Genomic DNA, 26,507 nt, shown 5'->3' with positions numbered 1-26,507 from the left:
ATACACCAGTAGCTGCATACAGTATTATAGTAGCCCGCCTGTTGGTGTGCTGGAGGAGAAAACATCCTCCTTGTGTTGACGTCAGATTGTTCGCACATGCCCACAAATGGCCGTCTGTTCTGTAGTTTTTGTTGCTAAGGTCGTTCCACGGGTCCATCAGATTCGGGCTAGAATATGTACGAATGTATTTGAGAATTTTCCATTAAGAGAAGTGAAATCCTACTTCTGTTTATGTTGCTTTCCAAACTGCAGGAAGTCAGCTTCCAGTAGCTGACCAATCAGAACAGAGTGGGCTCATTGGGAGGCGGGCCTTAAAGAGACAGGAACGAAAACAGCCTATTTAAGACAGAGGCTGAACCGAGGGGGCTGCATAAAAAGCCAGTATAAGATAAGGAGTTTTTTTGAACTGTAAATTATGCAAAGATATTCCAGTAGAGCCCCAGAATATAAATATAGACCTAGAAATGTGCATTATAACGTCTCCTTTAAGTGGCACGTCAGAGTGATTTGAGAGAATTTGTGGCATTCACCCATTTTCTCGTACTTTGAATTTTCTTTGAGGTACGAACGAAATTCACTAGCGGCTCTAAACCTGTCTACAGGTCATGAACAGACAGTCTGTCTCTCTTACATATATTATAGCAGGTTTCAGACATGAAAACAAAGTCTAATGCTTTAAGACAAAAATATATGTCAGAGCTGGAAATCTACAGCCAACAGATGCGTATGTCCTTGGTAATGCTAATGCTAATAAAGAATAACAAATTGAATTGAACTTAAGTAAATAAAAGTTTACTGATTTAATTTAGAGAAAGAAGGACAATTATTGGTAGTTATGAGATATTGTGTTGTTCATATTAACACTATTAAAACCTAAAGACTGTCTTTGTAATTGCTGAAGAGGTTTGTTAGACCGGTTCAGCTTTCCATGACTGTTTCGGTCCGGACAGTAAAATAAATGAAAATTAAATAGGAGATTTGTATCTACACAACCTGAAAATATGGGGTTCTGTCTTTCTTTCTTCCTTCCTTCCTTCCATCCTGTCTCTCTATCTCTTTATCTGTCTCCCCCTCTTGCTCTCTTTCCATCCATTTGTCTGTCTATCTCTCATGCATCTGTCTTCTCTACACCATCAATTATTCACCCGGAGCAGATGAATATTTCAAAGGGTGCCGGACTCTCTTCCTCCATACTTCATCCCCTCATCCCTGTCTCTGTTTTATCTCTCAGCTCCTGTGTCTCTTCTTCTTCTTCTTCTTCTTCCTCTCTCATCTTTCTCCGCTTTTGTGACTCCTCTGCCTCCGTCGTCGTCGACCTTTCCTCCCCCCCGTATATATACATGTATATTAAGTGTGTGGTCCCTGATTCTCGTCTTGTGGAATCTGTAAAAAAAAAAAAAAAAAGTGACTCAGGTCTCATGCTGTGAACTCCTAGAGGGTTTCTCATCATTAATAACCTCAGCTGGCTGTGTGTGTGTGTGTGTGTGTGTGTGTGTGTGTGTGTGTGTGTGGGTGTTGATGTTATGCCTGCATGCGTGCACATAAGGTGTCTCACCGTCGTCTGCTATGCTACTTCTTCTTCTTCTTTCTTCTTCTTTTTTTTTGGGGGGGGGAGGATTCATGCGAGAGCCATTAGGAGAGATGGTTTGTTGGGGCTGCAGGAGGCCTCTCCAGTCAGTTCCTCATTAACTATGAATGGAATCTACCTTTTTGCATGTTTTCATACGGGCCCAGCTCCTCTGCATATTCACTCTGCTCTCACGAGGTTTTTCACTTAATCCGGGTGGAGAGCCACACCAAGGTTTTGTCCCAAATTCTACTCCATAACCTCTTAAACTTCTTCTAATTGTAAGGATTGTCCAAGTGATGGAGAAAAAACACAGAAAGTATCCTGCATATTATCCTGTTGATTAATCTAGTAATTGTATCAGTCATAGTAGCGCTGATTCATCATCTATATTTAAGGTAAATGCATTAAAGGTAAATCCTAAAAACAGGTTAGCACTGTTGCCTCAGAGCAAGAAGGTTGTGAAATATCCTCCTGTGTCGGTGTGGATCTCCAGTTTCCTCCCAGAGTCCAAAGTCATGCAGGTTTTATTAACTGAAGTCTCTAAAGCAGTTAATACACTTACTTTCATCATGCATCATGGCTACCTCACATGTCCCGCATTCCCTGGGAGTGTTAGTTGTACATGTCCTCAGAAATTAAAGCTATGTATCCACAAGATGCAGTTTATCCCATGAGCAGCGGGAGCAGTAGCAGCAGACTCAGAAACTCATACAGCTTGTCTGCAACTACCCTCATTAATATATGTAATAATAATAGCTTTATTTGTATGGCATATTTCATACAAAGACTGAAGCTCAAAGTGCTTCATAATCAAATAACAAATGTCAGAACACCAAGACAAAGTTAAATAAAAGGCCGATTAAACCAGAATATATGGGCTAAACAACAAAAGGTCATTAAAAACATTTTTTAAAATGCCAGGGTGCACAAATGTGCTTCCAGCAGTTGTTTTTTTCCAGCTACTGCGACTTGTCCTCTCTGATTTATCTCAGTAAAAACAAAATCTATAATTTTGTAGCATATTTAAAACAAAAAGAGCCCAATTTCCAACCTCTAAAAGGAAATATATTCCTCTTTGCCGCTCCACAGTGACAAATACGCATGCCAGAATAGCAGGAGTGACATCACTATGATGTCACAGTTGCTGCTTTTTCCGCCACAACCTCAACATCAGCAATTTAGTAATCTCTTCAAGGGTCGCCATGGTGTTTATGTTGTGCAAAAGCAGAAATCACGAAGAAGATATTTCCGCGTTCAGCTTTCTTGATTAAGCCATAATCTGCCCCCTAGTGGACGTACGATTTAATTCTCCAGGTTTACACAAAGGACGCAAGCAATGAGACTGGCGTAGCAGCTGTTTTCCACATTAGTAAAACGCCAGTATATCAGCAGCCTCGGTTCACCCATTTGATTGAATTTGAGAGTGAATGATTATTCTGTAATAGACTAAGATAAACCCCTGTCTCTCACTCAGCAGGCTCTGGGCTCAGGGATGAATAGATCCTAATCATTATTTGAAATAATTTGATTCAAGCCTGCATAAATTGCTATTTAACATGTTTATATTTTAAGTATTAAATATTGAATCTTCATGGTTAGGAAATGAATATTTGCATGACCTTGACGCATGCGGTTCTAGATGTCTGGTCCACGTTTGCTGGGCCCGTTACTGTTAGGATGTCGTATTTGTTACCTCAGTGTCCAGTCAAATGGACCCAGAGGAGCTTCACAGGATATATGAAGAGACAAAGCAATACAAAATCATTGAGTACACACTGTAAAATATGTGTAATATTGAACTCTCTGTCTTCAAGTGTTACCATCTTCTGCTTTCCTATAAACAGTGAACGGTATTCAGTGAACGAAGGGCACTTGTGCAACAGTTTTTTTTGTCTTTTCATTTTCTGACAAGGACGTTGCATTCTATTAACTTCTCCCCGCTGTCTCGTCCTCTTCGCCTTTCGACGCTCTTTCTAAAAGTTTTTACAACATTTTTCACCGTGCCCTTGCTCAGACGGGATTTGAAAAGTGGTCTAAATTTTGAGAAATGGATGCATTAACAAAATCACTGCGGTAATAAGACAGGGCAAAAAAATACAATATATCTTGTGAATATAATTCCAAGACATCAACAGTGTCTCATGTATCATCCTCAGCAAGAAAAGAGAGATAAAGAAGAGAGTTTTCATCATCGTCATCAATATCGTCAACATTTGAGGCGGACGTTACGGCGGCGTGACATGAATATTTGTCTTCTAATCTGGGATTAGAGCCAATGGATCAAACCTTGATCAGCAGAGACTGATAGGAGAGATGGATAGAGGAACAGAGAGAGGAAGGAAGAGAAGAAGTGATGGAAATGTGAGATTTGCAAGGGAGGAAACAAAACAAAAGGGGCCACGGAGCTCTTCATCTCTTCACGTCCTCTTATTCTCATGTGTATGGATGTCTGTGTGTGTGTGTGTGTGTGTGTGTGTGTGTGTGTGTGTGTGTGTGTGTGTTTTATTGGCAGGATTTTAGCGTTTACTGTGGCCTGTGTCCGGCTGTGCTGCAATCTGTTAAAGGGAGGCAGCACATTTGCCCTGACACTCTCTTAATCTCATGTTCTGACTGATGATGGTGATGATGATGATGTGTTTTTGTGCACCGCAACTCACAGGCTAGTTTGATGCCTTTTGGGTCTCCAAGCAAAGAACAAATCCTATTAGTTTAACCTTATATTTTTGCAATTTCTTGTCATCACTCCTTTTTTTTTCCCCCTCATCCTTTATCCCCTTTTGAAATCTGGGGGACACGTCACTGCAACGAGTCAAACGGGGCAGTGACACAAGTAGCTGAACGATCACTCAGGTTGTAAACAAAGGATTTATTTAGAGATGAAATTGGAAATTGCTCTACAGAAAAATGATGCTGTCAAGACACTGTGAGACCTTTGTTTCCAAGGTAAACGGTGGGACACAGAGGTCATCAGCAGCAGCAGGAGGAGGAAGATATGACAGCTGTGTCTTTTGTGAATGTTAGCAGCTATTTGCAACTGTTGTTGTTGATGATGGTTGAACGTTTTTTAATTGGCCACCACCGGGGCTCGTCTTGTTGTAACCATGGCGAGCATAGACACCACACAGAAGAACATGATACCGGAGTTCATTTTAATGGCATCTGAATTATACACCTCCTCACCAGCAGTGGACAAACGTCATCAACATCTATCAGAAGTTTGTTTATCAGGTTACCGATGTGTGACGTGACACTTCGCTACGTCCATCTTTATAGCGACTGCAGCACAGGTGAGGGTGTGGTGCTGTAGGCTGTAAGCAGGATCGGATGTAGCCGGTAGACGTAGCGGTGAAGTTCATACTGTTGCCGCCCGTTCAAAACACAGAAAACCAATGTCGTCAGGTGCAGAAACTGGTGTGATGGCATATTAGACATATATATTTATCCATCCAGCTTATCATTGTGATCTATTGTTCAGTTGGTTTAGTGCCTGCTGCTTTTTTCTAAACAGGTGGTTGAATTAAACTTGTTTTTGTCTGTCGTCTTGTTTTGGAACATGAAATGAACTGAACTGATTTTGAATCGGGAGGCTGGACTGAGATATGCAGTCTGAACACACACACTCTTTTTTTCAGTTTCTTGTACATTGAACAAAGCAGATCCTGTGTTGATTATTATTTAATGCATTCCCTGCCTATTCAAAAGAAAGGTTGCATTGAAAAAAAGCGCACTTGAGTCGACTGTTTTCTTTTTTAAATGTATTTAGAGGGTGTAAACATCCTTTAAGTGGGCTGACCTAACTGACTTTTGACAGGATAATACCTGGCAACCCCAGAGAAAAAAATAAAAGTTTTCAAAGCAAGCTTCACAAGCGGCAGCAGGAAGTGTTTGCAACAATTATTGCTGAGTTTTCAGGTGAGCAGAGCAATGTCAGTGGTTCGACCAGAGCAACGACAGCTTAAATACACAAAGGACCAGTTGGATATGTGTTCCAGCAAGTAGAGTATGTCATGTGTAAGTGAAACTAGTTCATTTTATTTCTCCTTAAATCCTATGAAATTATATCTATTAATAGGTTTTATTCTAAGTTGTTTTACGTTTTAGTGGTTTTTATCTTGCTTCCACCCTGTTAAACATAACTTTGCTCGTGAAAAGAGCTTATATTATAAATATTATATCATCATTATAACCAGCCTGGTTTTTTTTACCCAGAACATACAATAAAAATTTGTTCCATTTTCTGTTTCTCTGCTCCGTCTCTGCTTCTGGCAGCGTGCCAGTGTGACCACAGAGCTCACAGTGACAGTGCAGGCTTAGATAATGAAAACACACACACACACACACACACACACACACACTGTCCAACCCGAGGCGGGCTGCGATGTCTTCAGTGTGTGACAGTGTGTGTGCATGTGTGTGTGCATGTGTGTGTGTGTGTGTGTGTGTGTCTCCATTTTCACCTTTTCTATCTGTGCCGTGATGGAATGGGATTACTTTGATTGGCAGGTGTGACCGCTGTTTACCACACACACACACACACACACATACGCTCACCCCAACATGGTGGTTATTACAATTGCCACATGAATATGTCATGTTGGGAGATCACTATGGCAACAGTAACGTGCATTGTCTTACCTTGACATGAATGGGATGTCCTGTTTTATCTGCTCCCAGGAATATTACTGTTCTGCCACCAGAGTTTCCTTTAGTCAAGGATCAGTCTGAGACATTTATTCCAGCTGTTTATACTGATATATATGTATAGATTTATTTATATGCTTACAATATTACAACTACAGTATATAGAGTTTGTTTCAGGAATATTATAACTAGGCCAGACAGACGAAAAGTTAAAACCAAAAACAAAAAACCTGCATTAAACCAAAGTTTAACAATGTAAGGATGACAGTATGCTACATCACTCATGTCTGTGATGCAAGAATGAGCGCCTGTTCTCCATCTGGCCATGTCAGTATCCCACACGGTACATGGCAGAAAGGGAGGAGAAACCTGCAGGTGTAATGTTGGATCAGCTGATAATCAAACAGCAGCAGGTTGCGTGGCTGGTTCTATGGTAACACTTCTTGTTAAGGAAGAGTTTTATACACCTTGCACACCTGTGGTGAAACTCCAGTAGACCTGGTTAGCTGGCTGGCAACAGCAGTCCACAATTTTCTAAATCAGTGGTTCCCAACTTTTTTGCTTGCGACCCTTTAAAAGACTTCCAACAGTCAGGAGCCCGAGTGAATATTGAAACATGTTTTTCTTGCTGTAATCATTCGTCCTGTTCATACCGACCATTAGAAGATCCCTTCATAATGCACTTACAATGGAAGTGATGGGGGACAAAATCCACAGTCCTCCTTCTGTGCAATAAATGTATTTAAAAGTTTATCTGAAGCTAATATGAAGCTTCAGCGTCCAAATGAGTCAAATCAAGTAGATATCTTTCAACGTTACAGTCTTTTTAGTGCCAAAGTTCCTCTTTTTGTTACTATACTTCCACCTGCAGCTCAACAGGGAAACACTGTCCGAGGAAACACAAAGAGGGAATTTGATGCTAAAAAGACTGTAAATGTGTCAGATATCCACTTGATATGACTAACTCAGACTGATGAAGACTCATATAAGCTTCACCTCAACTTTTAAATGCATTTTTGCACAAAATGACATTTGCATTTATTATTTCGACTTACAGAAACAATTAGTATTGCTGAATATTTCCCTTCTCTTCTTCTTTTCCACTTGTTTTACCATTTTTATGAGCACAGGGACTTTGATGACCTCATATAAATCCTATAATAGCTTCCCCCCATTTTCAACATGAGGCTACGTCTAATCAGCCAGAGTGAATGAAAACACCTGTGTGGATGTGCATGGCCTTTAATAAAGAAACATAAACAATGGTGGAAGAAGTATCCAGTTATTTTACTTGACTAAAAGTTGCAGTACCGCTGTAGTAACATCAAAGTAACATAATAAACATTTTAAACCACAGTCTGTTAAGGTGGATTCAGTGTTTGAATTCTGCAATGCCAAACTACATAAAAGATATACACATCAATATATATGATTACAAACTGTTTACTATGGTTTCAGGTTTTTCACAAGCTGCATGTGCTGCCATCTGGCACAAATCATCATTATGATGGTTGGTGTCTGCAGTGCATTCAGAGAAATATATGCTTTATTTATGTTGTGGTGTAATGCAACATCAGCTTGAAAGAGAACAAAAAATCATCATAGACATTAATCAATATGACAAACTTATCGACATAATTGGTTTTGCACTTACTGGTTATAGTACTTCAAAGCCATATTTGTGTAATTTCATAATGTTATAATTTTATTGGATATAATTTGGAAGGAAGGAAAAGCTGCACACCAGGATGTTTTAGCTCAAAAGCAGAAAAAAAACATGTTTTTCTGCTTTATCAAAAGATGGATGTGAGACTTTGGAGCAACACTGCTGTTCTGCTTTAGCTTGGCTAAAGTTGTTGAACTGTTGTTACAGCCTCCCACCACATTCCCTCACATCTGAGCGGTGTAAGAATGCTCCGTACTTAATCTAGTAGTGGTAAATCAAACATTAAGTCTAGTTACAACCACTAGACATCCCATGATCTGACTGATGGAGAGTCTCCACCGATGTAAGAAAGCGTCTCTCTGTTTTAAGGGGGTCACAAGATAAAATCAATAAAAGAAAAAAAGCACATTCAATTCTAAATTTTTGGCTGCTTTTGAATGTTTTTCATACATGACACAAGATTTCTTTTTTATTTTTTTAGCATGGTTTAAAAATATGATCAGAGCATTTCAAGGTTGATCCATGACATTGAATATCATAATTAAATCTGTCTTTTGTCCCTCTGTATGTCTTCCTACAGGTTAACAGACCTGTCAGGCTCCCTCACAGACGGCCCAGTAAACTACAAGTACAAGACCAAATGCACCTGGCTGATAGAGGGATAGTAAGTATCGATGTTTTTCCTTTCCTCCCATCGTCATTAATCTTAATTAGTTTCACTCAGTTAAGAAATGTGATTTTTTTTATTTTTTATCTCATATCTGGCTTAAGGGCTCCAGATAAAGAGAGCTTTATTACTGTGTAAACAGAAGAAATTTGTCTTTCAATGTAATCATTGTGCTTGTGCCCTTTTACTGCTCAGAGATGCATGTTGAACCAGCTGAATGCACACAGTGATACTGCAGCTGTTTAACTGTATGTGAAGTGCTATATATGTTGCTGTCTACTGTTGGTGGCGAGACATGTGATGCCTGCTTGCACTGAATACTTGGTTGAGTACATTTAATGGTTAAATGTGGAAATACAATTTATGATCAACCCGCCAACCAGTTTCCTCAGGGGATGTTGGCAAAGGGCCGAGGTTTATTATGTGCTCTTTAAAATATTATCGGACGACTACGAATATTTTTAGCCGCGCTAGCTAGCGGCATGGCTCTAGGGCGCCAATAAATGGTCTCACAACTGTTGGCTGGATTGTTATAAAAATTGGTGCAGACATTCATTCATGAATCTTAACGACTTTGGTGGTTTTTCTGCAACACCAACAGGGTCAAAATGTTCAAGGTTCAAAATTAATTTTAATGTGCACATTGAAATTCGGTTGAAGCCCCCTCGAAGCTGCACACATAAACAATGTATTTACAAAATGTGCATGTGTATCTCACAACATGTACAACATAGATGTAACATGTAACTTAGAGTGCAAAACAACTTGATTTAGTGGTGGGTAGTGCAAAGGTACAGGGTAAAAATAACTTACTGATTTCACAACTGCATGTGTATATCTGACCTGTAATATCAGGCGTCTGTGCCCCTACATTAAAGATATATTTTATTGAAAAAGTAAAGAATCTGAATGTGACCCGACATTGAATAGAACTACTGTGTCATTACACTCGTCTAAATGGATCCACTCGTACTGATTTGTGAGCCTCATAGTTTCTAAGGTGTCTCACTCAGTTTTGGGCCAAAAGTTGTTGCTTTTCTTTTCACATCTGTCACAGGGAAAAGCAACAGGTGTTAATGTTGCAAGAAAGCATCACAGGTCTTTGTTCAAAACACAATCAGATCCTCTTTGATTGTTTAAAAGCCCATTTTGGTCTATAGATAGTGTTCCTCTCGTCCTTCTGGTGTCTCTAGTTTGACTTGAAATGCAAAAAGACAAAGACAAATTAAATAAACATAAGGTTGTATGTTCAATAAAATAAAAAGGAAATCTAAGCTTTTCTCTTAGCTTCATACATTCTCAGATGTTCTTTCATATCTATGTAATGTGTCACATTTAACAGAAATCAAATCAGGCCTTTCTGAATCAAAATATAATCGAGTTGGCACATCACTGCCGGTATCCATCCCCACTAGTGTGTATGTAAACACACACTAACTGCAGCTTCAAGGAGACTTATATTGAGGACAGGACTCACTTCACACTGACTTAAGTAAAGCGAAGGGTTGTTATGAAGCACTGTGTGAGTCCCTTAAGTGCCAATTTGGATGCACCTTTCAAAAGTAAGCATACAGTAGAAGTAATATTTATTCATCAATTGTGTGTGTGTGTGTTTTTTTTTTCCATATCTGTCTGTTCTGTGTTCTCCCTCCTTTCTGTGTGTCTCTCAGTCCTAATGCAGTACTCAGGCTGCGCTTCAATCACTTTGCCACCGAGTGCAGCTGGGACCACATGTACGTTTATGATGGAGACTCCATTTACGCCCCGTTGATTGCTGTCTTCAGGTGAGCGCTTGCTATTCTGAATATGTAGGAGAGCTTGCGAGCGCAAGGGGAATATGGAAATGACTCAGGTAGCCTTTTGCACAGCTTCAAAAAGCTCCGATAAATTTTGCCCTCATGCAGTCAAACGACTCCACGTATAGGCAAACAACGGGCCTCGTAATTACCATCGTACCACAATACTGCATAAAGAAAATATTGCAATTACTCACATTAAGCCTTGACTGCCACTTGTTTTTTTTTTTTCCAAAGGACAATCTGTAAGCATGTGGGTGGCACAAATTCATTAAAAAACAGTAATTCTGCAATAATTTACTAACATCCCACTTTCTACTCTTCTCCATCGAGGCTTATCTCCTGCTGAGAGTTCAGTTGCTCTCAGGATATTAATGGGCTAATTTGGCCTTTACCAACCAGGGAAAAAAATATTTGGCATTTGAATATATAAAGCCTAGACTTGTGTAGCATTATTACCTACAATAAATAAGCTTACATTGTTCATTATAGATGGGCACATACAAAGAAAAGCTGTAGTTGCAGCAGGGGAGGAGGCTTTGACTCATTTTATAGGCGAGGGGGTCTTTTGCAATGCATTGCATTTATTAAAAGAGGCAGCCTGACCACATGAGAAACCATCGACCCCCCCCCCCCCCCCCCCCCCAATGAAAAACCCTCATCAAACAAATAAAAATCGAAATGCGGTATGACTGCGCTGCAGTGTTGTTTTACTCTAAAGCTAATCACTGTCATATTTTTAGAGGGCACTGCAATTCCTGGAATGGAATCCTTTTTATCTTACAGCTCTCCAGCGGTGCTCTCAAACCAGAGTCCATAAAATACTGCAGCATTTCAAAATGCCTTTTATTATTATTGCTTTCACTGGGAGTGGTTATCTGTCTTTCTCTCTCTCTCTCTCTCTCTCACAGTCTCTTTTTGTGTTAAACTCTCTCTTCTAGTGGTCTTGTGGTACCGGAGTCCAGGGGTAATGAGACGGTCCCGGAGGTGGTGACGACATCCGGCTACGCTCTGCTTCACTTCTTCAGCGATGCGGCCTACAACCTGACCGGCTTCACCATCGCGTACTCGTACGTTTAGTCGTTAGCCCTCCATCGCTCTTTTTTCCTTCACTTTCTTGTGTCTGTGTCTTTCCTCTTCTTGGTTCTCTAAACTCACACGTACAAAATGTTATATTAACAATAATACAAATAGGCTATAATGTGTGATTGAGTTTCAGCACTCCGATCAACACTGTTTCACAAATAGCTCACTGTACGCTACCTGACAGAGAAAGATGGAGACTAACTGGTGAGGAAAGTGGAACAGCTAACAACTAAAGAGACAAATATTTTTCACAGCTGTTGGTTGAGACCAAAACAGAGTTAAAAGGTGAGTGAATACTGGACTTTAGTCCATCTGGAGGCCAGAAACACGACTCCATGTGATGATAATGTTGCTCCATGTCTACTGGATGTCTACACAGGTTACTCTTTGGAAAGTAACTAAGTACATTTACTCTGTACTGTACTTAAGGACAATTTTGAGGTACTTGTACTTTACTTGAGTATTTCCATTTAATGCTTCTACTCCACTACATTTATTTGACAGCTTTAGTTACTTTTCAGATGAAGATTTGACACAATGGATAATATAACAAGCTTTTAAAACACAACAGCTCCACCAAATAGTGATTTTTCCCTCTAAACTTCTCACATGCTTTCATTTCAATAAATGTTCAAATGATCCAATATTTCAGCAAAAATCAAAGATTAGAGAAAAAGTCCAAAAACTGAAAACAGATTTGTGTATCAGAACTTTGTTTTTTCTTCTTTCCTCTCCCATTAATCATCTCACAACCCCTCAGATTTATCTGCTGACCCTTTGGAGGGGTCCAACCCCTAGGTTGGGAACTACTGGGCTAAACTAGCTAACTGCCTCCAGCAATTACAACAGTAACATGCTGCTCTAACACTGATGCTTCACTATTAATAATCTAATGATGTCACAAACCACTACTTTTACTGCAATACTACATTTTGTAGGATTTTTCATGCAGAACTTTACATCAAGTAAAGGATCTGAATACTTCTTCCACCACTGGTTGACGTTTACATGAGTCTAATTACTCCCTCTGCTACTGGATGTAAATAAACAGTCAACCAATGATGTTTTCCTGGTGAAGACATTGTTCATGCAGGAGGCTTTTTGTTACCAAACCCTACAAAAAATTCCTCTTGTACAGTGCAATACAACCACAAATTCCTACTGTAGATCATAATGCTGTCACCAGCTCTTACTCACAGACACAAACCAGGCTTTTTTATGCCTGTAGGGATGGCCATGATGGAAAATTGAATGATAGGTGGTAGGTTGGACACATGGGAGGGGTGAGGACAGTACAGTCACACAGCCTCAAGGCTTTCTCTCTCTCTCTCTTTCTATCTCACACACACACACACACACACACACACACACACACACACACACACACATACACATACACCTGGGAGATAAAGGTTGTCATGACGACCCTCTTGTCACAGCAGAAAACCTGCTTTTTGTATTAACGAAAAGATGATTTTCTGCCTCTGGTCCTTGACTCTTTTTTTTTTTTTCCATCTCTCTATCTCTTTTAGCATGTATGCATCTGATATTGCAGGGAAACAGTGCGTTCACTGTTTTTTTTGTTCACTGTTTCGATTTTCTTGTGTAATTTCATTTTTTCTGCTCTTTTTCATGCTTAGGTCTTCATATCCAATGGTCTCTCATTTTCAGCCTCCTTTGTGTCTTTCTAGCTGCATCTCTAATTTATCTTTTTTTTAAAAACCATACAGTTTATGTCTTTGCTCCATCGTCCTGATGTGTCCCACGGTTTCTCGTTATGTTACGTTACATTTATTTAGCAGATGGCGACTTATTCGCATTTCACTCGATAGATACGAGATTCAGATGTCGTCAAAAATCAGGAGGTGCATCCCTCTCAGACACAAAAAAAAACTGACTGAGGTTCATTTTATTTATGCAACATCATGGGTGCCATTAGTAGCTTTCTCTTTCTTTGATACAAGTTATCCATGAATACTTAATAATCCACGATGGGCCTCACTGTTAAATATAACATGTGATGTGGAGGCTGATTTTGGGGCTGCGCACAGTTTGTAAAATAGAACGTATGATGTGGAGGCTGATTTTCATCCAGAGAGAGTGCATTATTTTCTCCTAACTGCATGGGTTGGAGTGGATTAACCCACTTAAAATATTGTCTATTCTGATACCACAGACATGGAAAATTCTCATGTTTAAATTGGCTCGCAGGCGTTGGTTAAAATTGAATGTCAGGACACCTCAAAGTGAATAAAACTGAATACAGACACTTTAACAAATGGGTCAACACAAACGGCCATGGTATGGTTCTGACGTAAGACGTTTTTCAGCCAGTTTATTAGTTTATTACAAGATTCTTTGTCTTATTAGTGGTTAAAGCTGTAATAGTTCATTTTTTTGGCCACTTCAGGACAGAAAAACCTCAAAAACACACTGGTTCACCTTATTACCTTGTTATACCAAACATGTTAGATAACATTCACCTACTTACAGATCCAGCAGACAATGAGCCACAGTATTATTCATTAGGAATGGTGTTTCTAATTAAAGTGACTCTCCCTTTAGCTCTGCTTTGGCCTTGATGAAATCCTGAGGAAATATCTGTCTTTTTAAATAGTAAACGGCTGCATTTATATGGCGCTTTTTTTTTTTTTTCCAGAGCTTGTTTTTTTTTAGCCGCTCATTCGTCCGTCCACACATACACTCACACACCGATGGCAGGGAGCTACTATTCAAGGTGTCGGCCAGACCGACGGGAGCAATTTGGTGTTCGGTATCTTTGCCCGAGGACACTTCGACATGTGGACAGGAGGAGCTTGGGATCAAACCGCCAACCCTGTGATTAACGGATGACCCTCTCTACCTCCTGAGCAACAGCCGCCCCAGATCCTGAGGAAAAATATCTGACTTTTTAGCTGCTAGTTGTTCCACTTTTTTTTTTTTCACACTGATTGGTCTGTCTGCTGTTTTGGTGCTGTGCAGGTAGTGAACAATGCATTTGTAAGAGTTTTTTTTTTTTTTTGATGAAAATAGCTGCAGGCTTCTGCTGGAAACAAGGCTGATGAGCGGTTAGACTGATTCATACAATCACTGTGTTGTAAAACCAAAAGAGAAGCTGCACCTGAAGGCATCTCCTGCACCTCAAATCTGTGGGGTTATTTAAAAAGTACTGCACACCTTCAGTCAGGATCTAGTTTTCTTTCCTCCGTGCTACTGTATAACCTTGAAGAACTTTCCTTTGACTTCCTGCTTAATTGTGTCTCCATCAGGATAAACTCTTGTCCCAACAACTGTTCGGGCCACGGCAGATGCAGCACGGCGAACTCGGTGTCAGGCCGAGTGTACTGTGAGTGTGAAGAGTACTGGAAAGGAGAAGCCTGTGACATCCCGTACTGCAGAGACAACTGTGGCAGTCCGGATCACGGCTACTGTGACCTGACCGGAGAAAAGCTCTGCGTCTGCAACGACAGCTGGCAAGGTAAAGGAACGGGACAAGGGGGGGAGGGGGGGGGGGGGGGGGGGGGGGGGGACAGGACAGAATATTATCAGGAACATTAAAGGACGTATATGGATGAACTTAGAGGCTTCACTGAAACTTTTAGTCTCATTGGAGTTCAGTCAGGAAGAGAGATATGATGGTGAGGACTGAGGCAGGGTTATTTACTTCATATGTAATGTGTTGATGATTCCACTAAATATTTATTTACTGGTTCGAAAGTGAAAAATATGTCCAGATGTCTCACTTGAAACTGGGCTAAATATGGTTAGATTTTTTGAAAGGATATTCAGGTTACATAACCATTATTTCAACACTGGTTAATGACTATATTTCATCATGTAGTGAGGATCTGCTTCACACTGAAACACAGTCGTTGAAATTCTGTTAAAACAACGTTTATGTGAACAAGATGTTAATTCAGTCCCGTTTCTTTTGACCTGCAAATGACACATCAATGTTAAGAAGTCAGATTATCACTTCTGCACATTCATATCATCAGAGCTGCAACTATTAGTTGCGATTGACGATGTTGATAATTGAATAATCGTTAGTTATACTCATTTTTTAAGAAAAATGCCAAATATTTGCTGGTTTCAGCTTCTCTAATGTGAGAATATGAAGCTTTTATGTGTCATATATGATAGTAAACTAAATATCTTTGGATTTTGGTCTAATTATCAGACAAAACAAGACATTTGAAGACGTCACCTTGATTTCTAAGAAATTAAAATTTTCATTATTTTCTGACATTTTACAGACAAAACTATTCATGGATTATTAGAGAAAATAATCAGTAGAGTAACTGATAATGAAAATAAACTGTGTAATTACAAATGACGTCACTGTCAGTGTTATTTATTCTCACAACAAAGACTACATTTCCCATGATGCCTGTCAGAAAGAGGATCTGTTTGATGTCTGCTTATGATTTATGTGTTTTTGTGTGTTTTGTTTATTGTGAACATGAGAAAGGAAACAAAGGGAGACGTGTGATGTCGCCTGACATGATATTATTTTATGACATAAAACAATAGATGTAATATCCAGGGAAATCTTGCTTAGTGGTGCATAATATATGTGGATTCATTATGTTTGTTTTTTTTATGTTTGTTGTAGCAGCACACAGAGGAACATTACATGAGACTGTGATAGATGCACTCCCTTTAATAAAGCTGTGATGCAAATTGTTAAATTGGAAAGTATTAGACATAAATATAAAACACAATGAAGAGTGTGGGAGACATTGTCAATTTTCTCAAATTATCTAATTTGTTGAAAGCAATTATACTGATGTTCCAAAATGAATATGCTCGTTTCTAATGCAGAAATAGTGTTTAAACAGCTTTCTCTATTTTGTCTGAAATGTCTCATCAGTGTGAAACTCATTGCCGAACACACACTATTATCACTACTGCACTATTGTCTCACTCCACTGATGCATCCGTCTCTAATCTCATCAACACTGAATGTTCATCTGTCCTCAAAACAATTAAGATCCGACGTTATTTTACATAATAATTCTAATCTGACCCCGACAGACACATGAGAACAGATAAAATGGTGAAGCGCTGCCCCCTGCTGGATTAAAGCTGTAAACACATGTAGAAGCCACGTTGTACTCTTAAAAACTGTATTTTAACAGGTTTTGTCTGCAGACTCACACTAAAATGTATGAAGATAGATGAGCTGAAAAAACTAATATAAACTTGCAAGTAAGAAAATAACAGCAGTTACATATTTTTGTAGAGATTCCTGTTAAAGTCTGTGTAATGACTTTTTTACAACCTTTATATACAAAGTAGTTACAGTTAATAACCACAGTAAATGCAATCATCTAAAATGAAGAATTATCAATTAAGCAATGTTTATCCCGGAGGATATGTAACATCTGTTTAAATTCAACCCTTCATGTATTTGTGAACACAGACTCTGTAGCTATAATATATAATAATATTACAGTACAATAGTTCCCCACAATAAGTAAATATACATATATTTGAGGCCTTTGTTCAGAACCTAAATGAACCATATTAAAGTCATTTTAACATTCCTGGATGACTCTTTCATTGTGACTGAAAGCCTTATCTTGTTAATAATTTGATAAGACATTGAAGGTTAATTTAAATGCCCTGTTTCTGTATCTTGCAAGATAAGATAAACAATGAGACATGCAAAGTTTATATACGGGTTGTGTGTATATTTTATAGCATGATTAAAACATTTTTAGGCTGCTAGAGATTGAGTTTGGCTTTATGTTTTTCATCACTTTTGCATGACATCATTTTTTTCTAGCACAAACTAAGCAATGTGTCTGTTTTGTCATTTTCTTTGAGGGTCTTTTAGACAAACCTGCTAAATGTTTGCAGTTCTGTTTGCTGTTTTAAATGTGTGTGATGCGACGTTTCACACACACAAAGAAAACCTGTTTTTCACTAAGAAATGATGAGACAATCGCTCTGTGTCTGCTTGTTGTACTTAAATAATGCTGCAAAGGTCAGAATCTGCACTCGTGACTCGTCTTATTTTATACATATTTCTACATGTTATGAGAGATAAAATAAGCTGAAAGCCGTGACATCAGACACTGCTGTTGAACAGAGAGCTGTGTGTGTCTGCGGGGTCATGGACAGTCACACAGCCTCAGTGGTGGGGTAATAACAGTGTCGGTTGCCGTAGCAACTGACCTGTCACAGCAAAAAAAAACAAAAACAAAACATGTCTCAATGAAAAGATCATGTTCTGAATGCAGTTTGCATTTGTTTCCTCTCATCGTGCGTTTGTTACCTGCTGAAACATTAATCAGACCCACCTGCAGCTTTAGAAAACTCCTCTTTGATCTTCATCATATTTGAGTGAGAAAAGTCAATTGTCTTCACTTATAAAGGATGACAGGGATTTAATTAATCTGCTGTTGTCTGACTGATCACTAAATCTGAAAACGTCTTTCTTCTTTTTTATTCCTTTTCCTTTTTCTTTTATGTGCGTAAACCCCGTTCAGGTGCTTTTAAAGGGTCGATTGATCTGACGTGGCGATTTTTTTCAAAACCGAGCGGCACCGGTGAATCTTTAAACAGATTTGTTCCTTTTGGCTCTGCAGACTGCTTCCTCTCAGTAGCGACAGATGATGCAATGCTTTTCCACTGAAGACTTGTTTTATTGCTTCATCAAAAGAAAAAGAAAAAAAGAGCTAATCTTCTCTGTATTTATCAGGATTTATTTCCTGTCTTTCCTTTATTTCCTGTGTTTCATGTTATCTGCACAGATAATACAATAAAAATATAATTCCCTTGTGAAGACGCAGGCTGACTTTGGAAAATAAAGTCCAATTTAGTATATTTTTATTATTATCACATTACTGATTAATATTAGTGTTCCTTTGGTGGTGTGTAATTAATTTAAATAAGTTCACAACTGAATATCTCTTAACAATTTGTTTTAGGGTGTAAAGAAAAAACATACTCTTAAAACTCTTAGTGCTTCTTTTAATTTGTTTATTATTACTTATTACTTATTGTATCACAGCTCCAGACATTTTTCTTGTGATTGGGTCACTGATCGTCTTTTCTCTTATTGGTTGTTGTTGTCGTTGACTCTGAGCTGATGTAATGAGTCTCTTCTCCTCTTGCCTCAGGTCCAGACTGCTCTCTGTCCGTTCCCTCCACCGAGGCCTTCTGGGTGCTGCCGAGCATCAAACCGTCAGCTCAGTCTCTGGGTCGGGCGTCCCATCAGGCCCTGGTGCACTCTGGGCTAATGTGGGTGGTGGGAGGTTACTCCTTCAACTACTCCAATTACCACATGGTCCTCAAGTAAGCAAACATCTGACTTCCTGTAGCAGCCTTCAGTTAAAACTCATCTAAAAGGGCAGAAAACAGGCTGATAGGCTGCCCACATGTACACTGACAGTGACAGTGTGGATGTTTGAGTTAATCTCACTCGGCAGGTAATCTGTGTGAATGTAGAAGTACATTTTTTTCTTAAAACACGAGTCTGAAATCGGTTCCGACACCAGTTTAGTGTAAAATGAACATTAATGTAGCGCTTCTGTCCTACGAGGTCCAGATGTGTTGAATAACTAGTTAATTAAACCCAGCAGGAACGACTCGCCGGCTTATGATTTCATTAATCAAACTCCACCATTGCTTGCATTGTAATCAGAGGAAATGCATCATTTAATAATAAAAAGTGGAAACACATGATACTGTAGAGGTGGAATTTCAGCTGGTTGGGTCTTTAGCGGTTCCCTGGTTGGTCCTTTATGAGAATTAAACCAAAACATAAATATTTAACTGAGATTTACAGAAGCAACGTTTAGTTAATAGAGCAGAGGTTTGTAGCTTTTAGTTTCCAAAGTTTGGCTTTAATTTAGTCTTCAACAACCTTCACTGAACACACTTTCACACATAAACTAACAAACGACACAGATTCAAACCAGTGTAAAATTGACCTGCATAAAGAATAAACAGCTTCATGGCTGTTGATAAAAACAATATATAAAAACAAAGTGTTGCAAAAAGTTAAAGTAACTTATTTCCACAGTGGTACTGGTCTGCCCCAGTTCTACACATACTGGTGAGCCTCTGACACATTACTGACTGAAAAAGTTGTGACGTACAGACTTAATTATAGTAGATAATAATGATACATATTGTATAAACGCATCCCCCCATAATCTCCTTTTTCCATTTCATTAAATAGTAAGTTGGAAGTTTACTGTTGGAGCAGCTGGAAACAAGCCCAGGTTGTCTGATAAAACTAAATTTAGTTGAAAAATGTAAATATTGTAGATTTTAAGCTTTATTTTAATAGCATTTGATAATCAGATTTTCAACATATAACTTGTTCTTCTGGAAATACATGACGGCTTCTTTACTTCTGCCTCCAACTTGGATTCATCTGTAGGGATTAAACTTTGTTAGACTACTGTGTCAGTAAGAAAACATCAAGTTCGAGTGAACAAGTGGACACAAACATCACTGTTGTGATTCTTTAATTTTTCTTTCTCTGTGTAGCTACAACCTGGAGACCAGTACGTGGGACGCGGTGCCCGTCAGCAGCGGTCCTCTCTACAGATACGGACACTCACTGGTTCTGTACCAGGTAAATACAGCTGTTTCACACACACACACACACACACACACACACACACACACACACACTGTACATATATATGTACGTATATGAGGACATCAATTTTTCGGCCATGTTTCCATCAGCTGGAGACAAAACTCTTGTAGCTAGTAGTAGTTGAATAGTCTGGTTTTGGCTAATTTGTAAAAATAAAATAATGTGATAATTTATTCGTACAGAACAACTAATTTTAGCTTCTAAGTAATTTTGGGAATCACCTTGCAGAGCAGAGCTGGTGTTTGATAGCCGCAGGTACAGACGTACAGTATGTGTGTAATTACATTTGTCTTTGCCTAAAGCAGTTTTTATTTCCCTCTTTAGGAAACTTAAACTGCTCATTATTGCATTTAATATTACTAAAGAACTGGAAGAGATAAATTCACTGACTTGAAAAACTGTAGTTCAGACATCATTTCCTGCTTTGTAACTTTCATAACTTGTCATAATTTTAGGGCGTTAACACACCAGTAAATTGATTATGAAAGAAAATTGTCCTGCTTATCTAGAAACTTCTCCTTCTCTTTGAAGTGCAGAGATACAGGGAGTCATTGGAAACGTAGTCTGGGAGTCTGCTCCATTATTCAACTGGGCTGTACAGAAATGAGAACATCAGAATCCTCCGTGCGTCCGCCGTAGATCACTCACTTCACAGTTCAGAGCATCAGACCATGCGTCACTGTCTAAATACTGGGACACATGCTTATTTTGAGGGGAGGCAGAAATGTAATGGTGACGGACAGCGAAGGGAAAAGGAAGACGAATGTCTCTGCGCTGTAGTCAAGGTGAGATTTGATCCAGATGAGGTCACGGCGTGTCCGACTGAAGCCTGGAGATGACGCGCAGTTACTCAGACTTGTTTACCGCACACACACACACACACACACACACACACACACGACCTTTTAACCTCAAACCCCTCCCTGTAACGCTGAAGGGAGATGAAGGGAATGACTTCACTTCATCGCAGAAGTTTGTCACCTTCTCATGAAACATCTTAAACTTGAGCTTATTTTTAGATCAGGGAGCAACACGGATCACCAGACTGACCGACTCCTCACCTCTCACCCTCCCGCTTCATGCTGACATTTCAGACTAACGTCGTCGCCGCTGCGCCGCAGATACGAGAAGCGATAATTTGATACATGCATTTTTAGCCACGCTTATAGTTTGGCTCAAGCAATAACCAAAGTGAAATATTTCAACAAGTATCAGATGGATTGCTGTGCAGTTTTGGTGCAGATTCAGAATATAACCCTACAGCAGCAAACATTATAGGGAAAACATGACACCAGTGTTGGCGGTGAACGCCGGGCAGATGTTCACTGTCATTAAACGCGTTTCCAGCCACCTGTTTTTGTGCGCATTTTCAATTTATCACATAAAAACGTCCCCCATCCGTTCAAAAATGTGTTTGTCTTCCTGTTCCTGCAGTTGGATGTTTGTTCTGTGCAGAATGATGTATGTGAACAGTTTGTTTTCATCTTCTGAAGGAGGAAAGTTTCTCTGAGCTCACCTTAAAATCTCAGTTTAAAGCGTCGGGCCTACCAGCAGGATTTGTGACAGTCGTGGTCCAGTATTCAACTTACATAAATGTTATGTGGAAACACTGAGAACAAACTTTACAGTGAAGGAGGATGCATCTAATGTCCTGCTGGAAAACTTTTGAAATGAACAATATTTGCATATTCATAGATTTTGCATGAGGGAGAAGGAATAGATGTTATTTTAAGGATTTTTAACAAGGTAATTGAACTTCTCAGTGGAAAAACCATGTCAGACACAAATTATTATACCTGTCCTAAACTTATACATGTCTTAAAACATGAGCGGAGGAGGTTTTAAGTAGAAAATTGAAAGAAAAAATGGGTTTTTATGCTTGGTTGAGGTGGAAAAGTGGAAACAGACTTACTGAGAAAAAGAAAAAAAAACATGGTGTACATGATGAAAACATCAGATCTGTGTGGAGCGCAAACACATTTTTCACATGGTGGGAATTACAGCAACCGTTATTACGTCATCCTTCTCTTCTGAGACGCCACTTTCTTCCAGGCTGAAAGAAATGAGAATCATTTATTAACAAAAAAAAAACACATCACTCATCTTTCTCTGTCTTCCCCCTCATGATGTAGGATGACATCTACATGTTTGGCGGGAAGCTGGAGGCGGGATCAGCCAACGTGACAGATGAGATGTGGGTGTTCAACATCCCTAGACGTACCTGGTCGCCACGGAAACCAGCGCCTCCCCCTCCTTACGCCCTGGAGGGGCACACCGCCCACGTGGTGGAGCTGGCTGACGGCGAGCCGGTGATGCTGATCTTCTTCGGATACTCGCCGATCTACAGCTACATCAACAAAGTTCAGGAGTACAACATCAGTAAGTTTGTTTAATTGCTTTTTATTGATGAGAGTTAAACAGGGGAACTCCTCACCTCCACACAGGTGTTTGGACTTTAATACAGACTTGTTGGGTCCTGATTGGTATTTTTTTTAACCCTTTTTATATTTTTATTTCCATTCTTTTCTCATGTTGAGGATGGAGATGGACATTCTGCTCTTGTTGGGATATAAAGTCATTGTTCTACAGTTAGTTTTAATGATAAGTATACAACAACAGTATAACAATACTAGGCTGCTGAAAGGGACATATTTACAAATGCAAGTGTTTTTACCTTCAGATTTGGGAGCAAACTTACTAGTTATATGTTTTAAACACATGACTCTAATCATGTGATAAACAATATCATCTTACACTTGAACACACACGACCTGAGGATGCAAATCATCCCAAAACTGACACGCAGAGCTCTCATAACCTCCGCTTCTTCTTCTTCTATCAGATGTCAGACAGGTGGATCTCAGAGTAAAGTATAAAAGACAGCAGAGGCCGCTGTTGCAGGACTTAAGTCAACTTCTCTGAGAAGGAGGGTGCAGGTTTCTGGTTGAGAGAGTGAAGTCCTGCTGTGAGACAAAACTCATCTGAGTCCATAATTTGAATAACTCATGTCATCATCAGTAACTTCTGCACGACACAATGGAATGAAAAGTTTCTTATATAAAATATTACAAGCATTATTAATGCTGTTTTTAAAAAAAAATATTGCTACTGCTTTTGTTGCACTTTTCACACATGCCACCCGTTGTTTGTGTTGTCAGTGTGAAGCATTTCCTGTGTGTGTGACAGTAAATATGAACTTAATCTTAAAAGAAAGTAAACTCATATTTTCCACTTGTGCTTTATTACTTTTATTATTTCATGTGGCTGAACGGGATCAAATCCCTGCAGCCACGTGTTGTTATAGCATCAGATTAATGCAGATGGTTTTGCAGTGAGATGTTCAACACTCACATATGTGTGTAACGTTCAGGTACTTCTGTCGTCGTAACTTTCAGTTTTTCTGTGCGACCAGTAGATGGCGTCGTCGACCAGCGTTAAACCAGCAGCTGAAATGAGAGCTGGATCTTTGACACGTTCTGGAGCAGAAAACACACACACTTGCAGGCACATGTACACAACTTCCATTAGACACACAACACACACACACACACACACACACACACAGACTCAGAGTGGTCATTAAGAAGCGGCGGCGCCCAGGCCGGAGCGTCTGGCAGAAGACAATGATTAATGAATCCACCGCATTCCCTCACTCTCCTACCTGCCTGTCATCCTTTTTTTCCCTTCTTTTTCTCCTCCTTCTCTCTCTTCTTCTTCTACTCCCCCTTTCTTTACCTCCCTCCCTCCTTTTCCTTTCATCTGCCGAGCCTCTGTTTCTGACCCCCCCTCTCTGTCATCGCTCCTCCTCGGTCCCAGCCATCCCCTCCTCCTCCTCCTCCTCCTCCTCTCCCTTCACCTTTCCTTTCCCTCGCCCCCCTCGTCTGTCTATCACTTTCATCTTCTTCTCTCTCTCTCTCTGACATTGTCACAACGTTAGTCGGTACCGGGCATCATTAGGCTTCAGAGGGAGCGACTAAGAGTCGGTGCAACCTGGAAATGAGCAGAGGGGAGTAGGAGTGGAGTGTAAAATGTGAGGTAAAAGGATTTAATGACAACTCGGTGAGGCAGGTTCACAGCAATTAGCTGCCAGAGATGAGATAAGAGTTGACCTTCTACTTTTTCTTCATATGCAGTACGGCCCGTCTGTCTCTGCTCCTCCTCCTCCTCCTCCTCCTCCTCCTCCTCCTCCTCCTCCTCCTGTGTCTCTTCCTGCTGTCATTTGCTGACTTTCTTTTTCTTGCTTTGCTTCAGTTCATGAAGCTTTATTGGCACAATGTTTTCATTAAAGAGTATGTTGCCACAGCATTTGAGCCAATGTTGGACAAATATACGATATGTATTTAACACATTATTAGACATTTCTGTTCTGCAATGTCTTGTGATACATATTCTATTTAAACTCTTCTCTTAGAAGGGAGGGAAAGACTGACATTTGTGTACATTTGGGGACAATTTCATCTCAATTTCTTCCATATTATGATAACATTATTAGAAAAAATGACACTTATTTTGTTACATGTGAGACACAGAACTGTTTTTCTTCCTCTGTCAAGCCATTGTTTATATGTTGATCCATTTTAATAACCAAATTTGTGATCACTGAGTCTGTTTAGTTCAAATTAGTGTGTGTAAAGGGTTTGTAATTTGACTTTCTTTAATAGATTTCAACTAAATTTGGGGAAAGTTTAGCCAATAGTGCCACCATGATGCAGGTTCTTGATACAGACTAACATTTAAAAGTAGTATAAAAATACAAGTTTAGAGGATTATGTGGAAGTATTCCCTCTTTGTCTCAGTTTCTCTCTTTCTTTCTTAGTTTTTTCCTCCTCTCTCTGTTTTCGGTACCTCTCGGGGTCTCAGGGGGTTCCAGATGATGTTTTCTCAGGCTTCTGAGGTTCCTCCTCCTTCTTTGTTTGTTGTGTTGTGTCATTTCCTTATCGGAGAGGCTACTTGATGTAAATGATGTAATCCCGGCCTGTTTTTAATAAGAATTTCCATGCATGTGAATCCGTCTGTACGCCGGTCTAATAAAGGGACACTTTAAATTCAATAAACTCTTGATTTTCCTCTGGCTTCTCTCTCTGTTTGGCTCACTTTCTCCCTTCTTTTCTCTTCATTCGCTCTATCTCACCTCCAGAAGTGCTCTGCTTTTTTTTTTTTTGGCATGAAAGTGGGGAAAGCCGAACTTGCCAACGCATCAAAAACTTTTTTTTTTAAAGTGATTCCACTTTGATGTTCTTCCCTGAGTGTTCTTCATTAATCAGCCCTGTCGCCTCTGTCTGTCTGCGTTTGTGTCTCAGGGTCGAACTCGTGGCAGGTCGTGTCTGCGGGCGGCGCCGTGGTCCAGGGAGGTTACGGCCACAGCAGCGTGTACGACGAGGCCAGCGGCTGCGTGTTTGTCCATGGTGGATACAAGGCGCTTAGCAACAACAAGTACGGCCTCGTGGACCACATGTACCGCTACCACGTCCATACCAGAACATGGTGAGAGCACAGAGATATGTTAAGTATAAAAGTCAGCATCAATATCTATAAAACACTTTGATTTAAAATGGATATTCATGTCCTGCAGCAATATTTAAAAACCTGCCAAAATAAATATACTGCATCGATGTCCGACCTCAGCAGCTGCTTCTGTCGTTGTGTAGAAATGTATTCATCCATTCTCTAAGCCAGTGGTTCCCAATGTGAGGTCTGGGAACCCCTAGGGGTCCTTGAGGAGGTTCCAGGGGGTCCCCAGCAAAAAGATAAATACTTTATTTCACTATTATTCCATCTATAAGTGACACAATGACAGAATGTGTGACTATTTCCTGGGACAAAATCTTATCAAATGAGGGTCTGTGTTTGTATCAGTCTGGAGCTGCAGCCAATCCCATCATGCATTGGGTTGAAGGTGCAACGTGGACGAGTCTCCAGTCACACTTACAGGCAATAGGAACTTATTGTGCAGATTTGGATAGAAAAAATTTACCTGATATATATTTTTTAAAGAAACTTTAATATCAAACATCACTGTGTTTTGCTGCACTGTGAGTTTAAACAGGTCTTAGTTTCGAGGTTGTCAAACAAGATTTGAGCTGCATTGATCAGTCAGTTAATCGACGAGTTGATCAGCAGAGTACAAATGTCACATTTTTGAGGGTTTCAGGCTCTCAAATATCAAAATTTGCTGCTTTTTACTTGTCATACATTATAGTAAGTTTAATATCTTTTGCTTTTGGACTGTTGGTCAAATAAAACAGTATTTGATGATGTGGTCTTTGGCTTTAGGAAACTGTGAATGACATTTTTCACTGTTTTTGGATGTTTTCTCGATCAAACAATAGGTTGATCAATCGAAAAAAAAAAGTAAGATTAATTTATAGTGAAAATAATATTGAGCTGCAGCCCTAAAAAAATTTTGATTTCTTTTTGTATCTTCAACTGACCGGTGATACATTAAAATATATTTAACC

At 39.6% G+C, this 26,507-nt stretch overlaps 1 protein-coding gene across 3 annotated transcripts in view; it reads left to right on the top strand.

Moving 5' to 3' along the window:
- Window positions 1-26,507, top strand: part of atrnl1a (attractin-like 1a) — a 322,517-nt gene that overhangs the window by 29,679 nt on the left and 266,331 nt on the right. For all 3 annotated transcript variants that reach the window (XM_044372295.1, XM_044372296.1, XM_044372297.1), the window contains 8 exons: window positions 8,458-8,541; window positions 10,215-10,328; window positions 11,282-11,410; window positions 14,696-14,904; window positions 18,557-18,731; window positions 19,935-20,022; window positions 22,182-22,428; window positions 25,350-25,533. In XM_044372295.1, the coding sequence (XP_044228230.1) occupies window positions 8,458-8,541; window positions 10,215-10,328; window positions 11,282-11,410; window positions 14,696-14,904; window positions 18,557-18,731; window positions 19,935-20,022; window positions 22,182-22,428; window positions 25,350-25,533 (1,230 nt within the window). The remainder of the gene's footprint in view (window positions 1-8,457; window positions 8,542-10,214; window positions 10,329-11,281; window positions 11,411-14,695; window positions 14,905-18,556; window positions 18,732-19,934; window positions 20,023-22,181; window positions 22,429-25,349; window positions 25,534-26,507) is intronic.

Source organism: Thunnus albacares, chromosome 14, assembly GCF_914725855.1.
Source record: "Thunnus albacares chromosome 14, fThuAlb1.1, whole genome shotgun sequence".
NCBI classification, from domain to species: domain Eukaryota; kingdom Metazoa; phylum Chordata; class Actinopteri; order Scombriformes; family Scombridae; genus Thunnus; species Thunnus albacares.
Note: the sequence above shows the minus strand (reverse complement) of the source record. Positions and strands in the feature narration are given on the sequence as shown.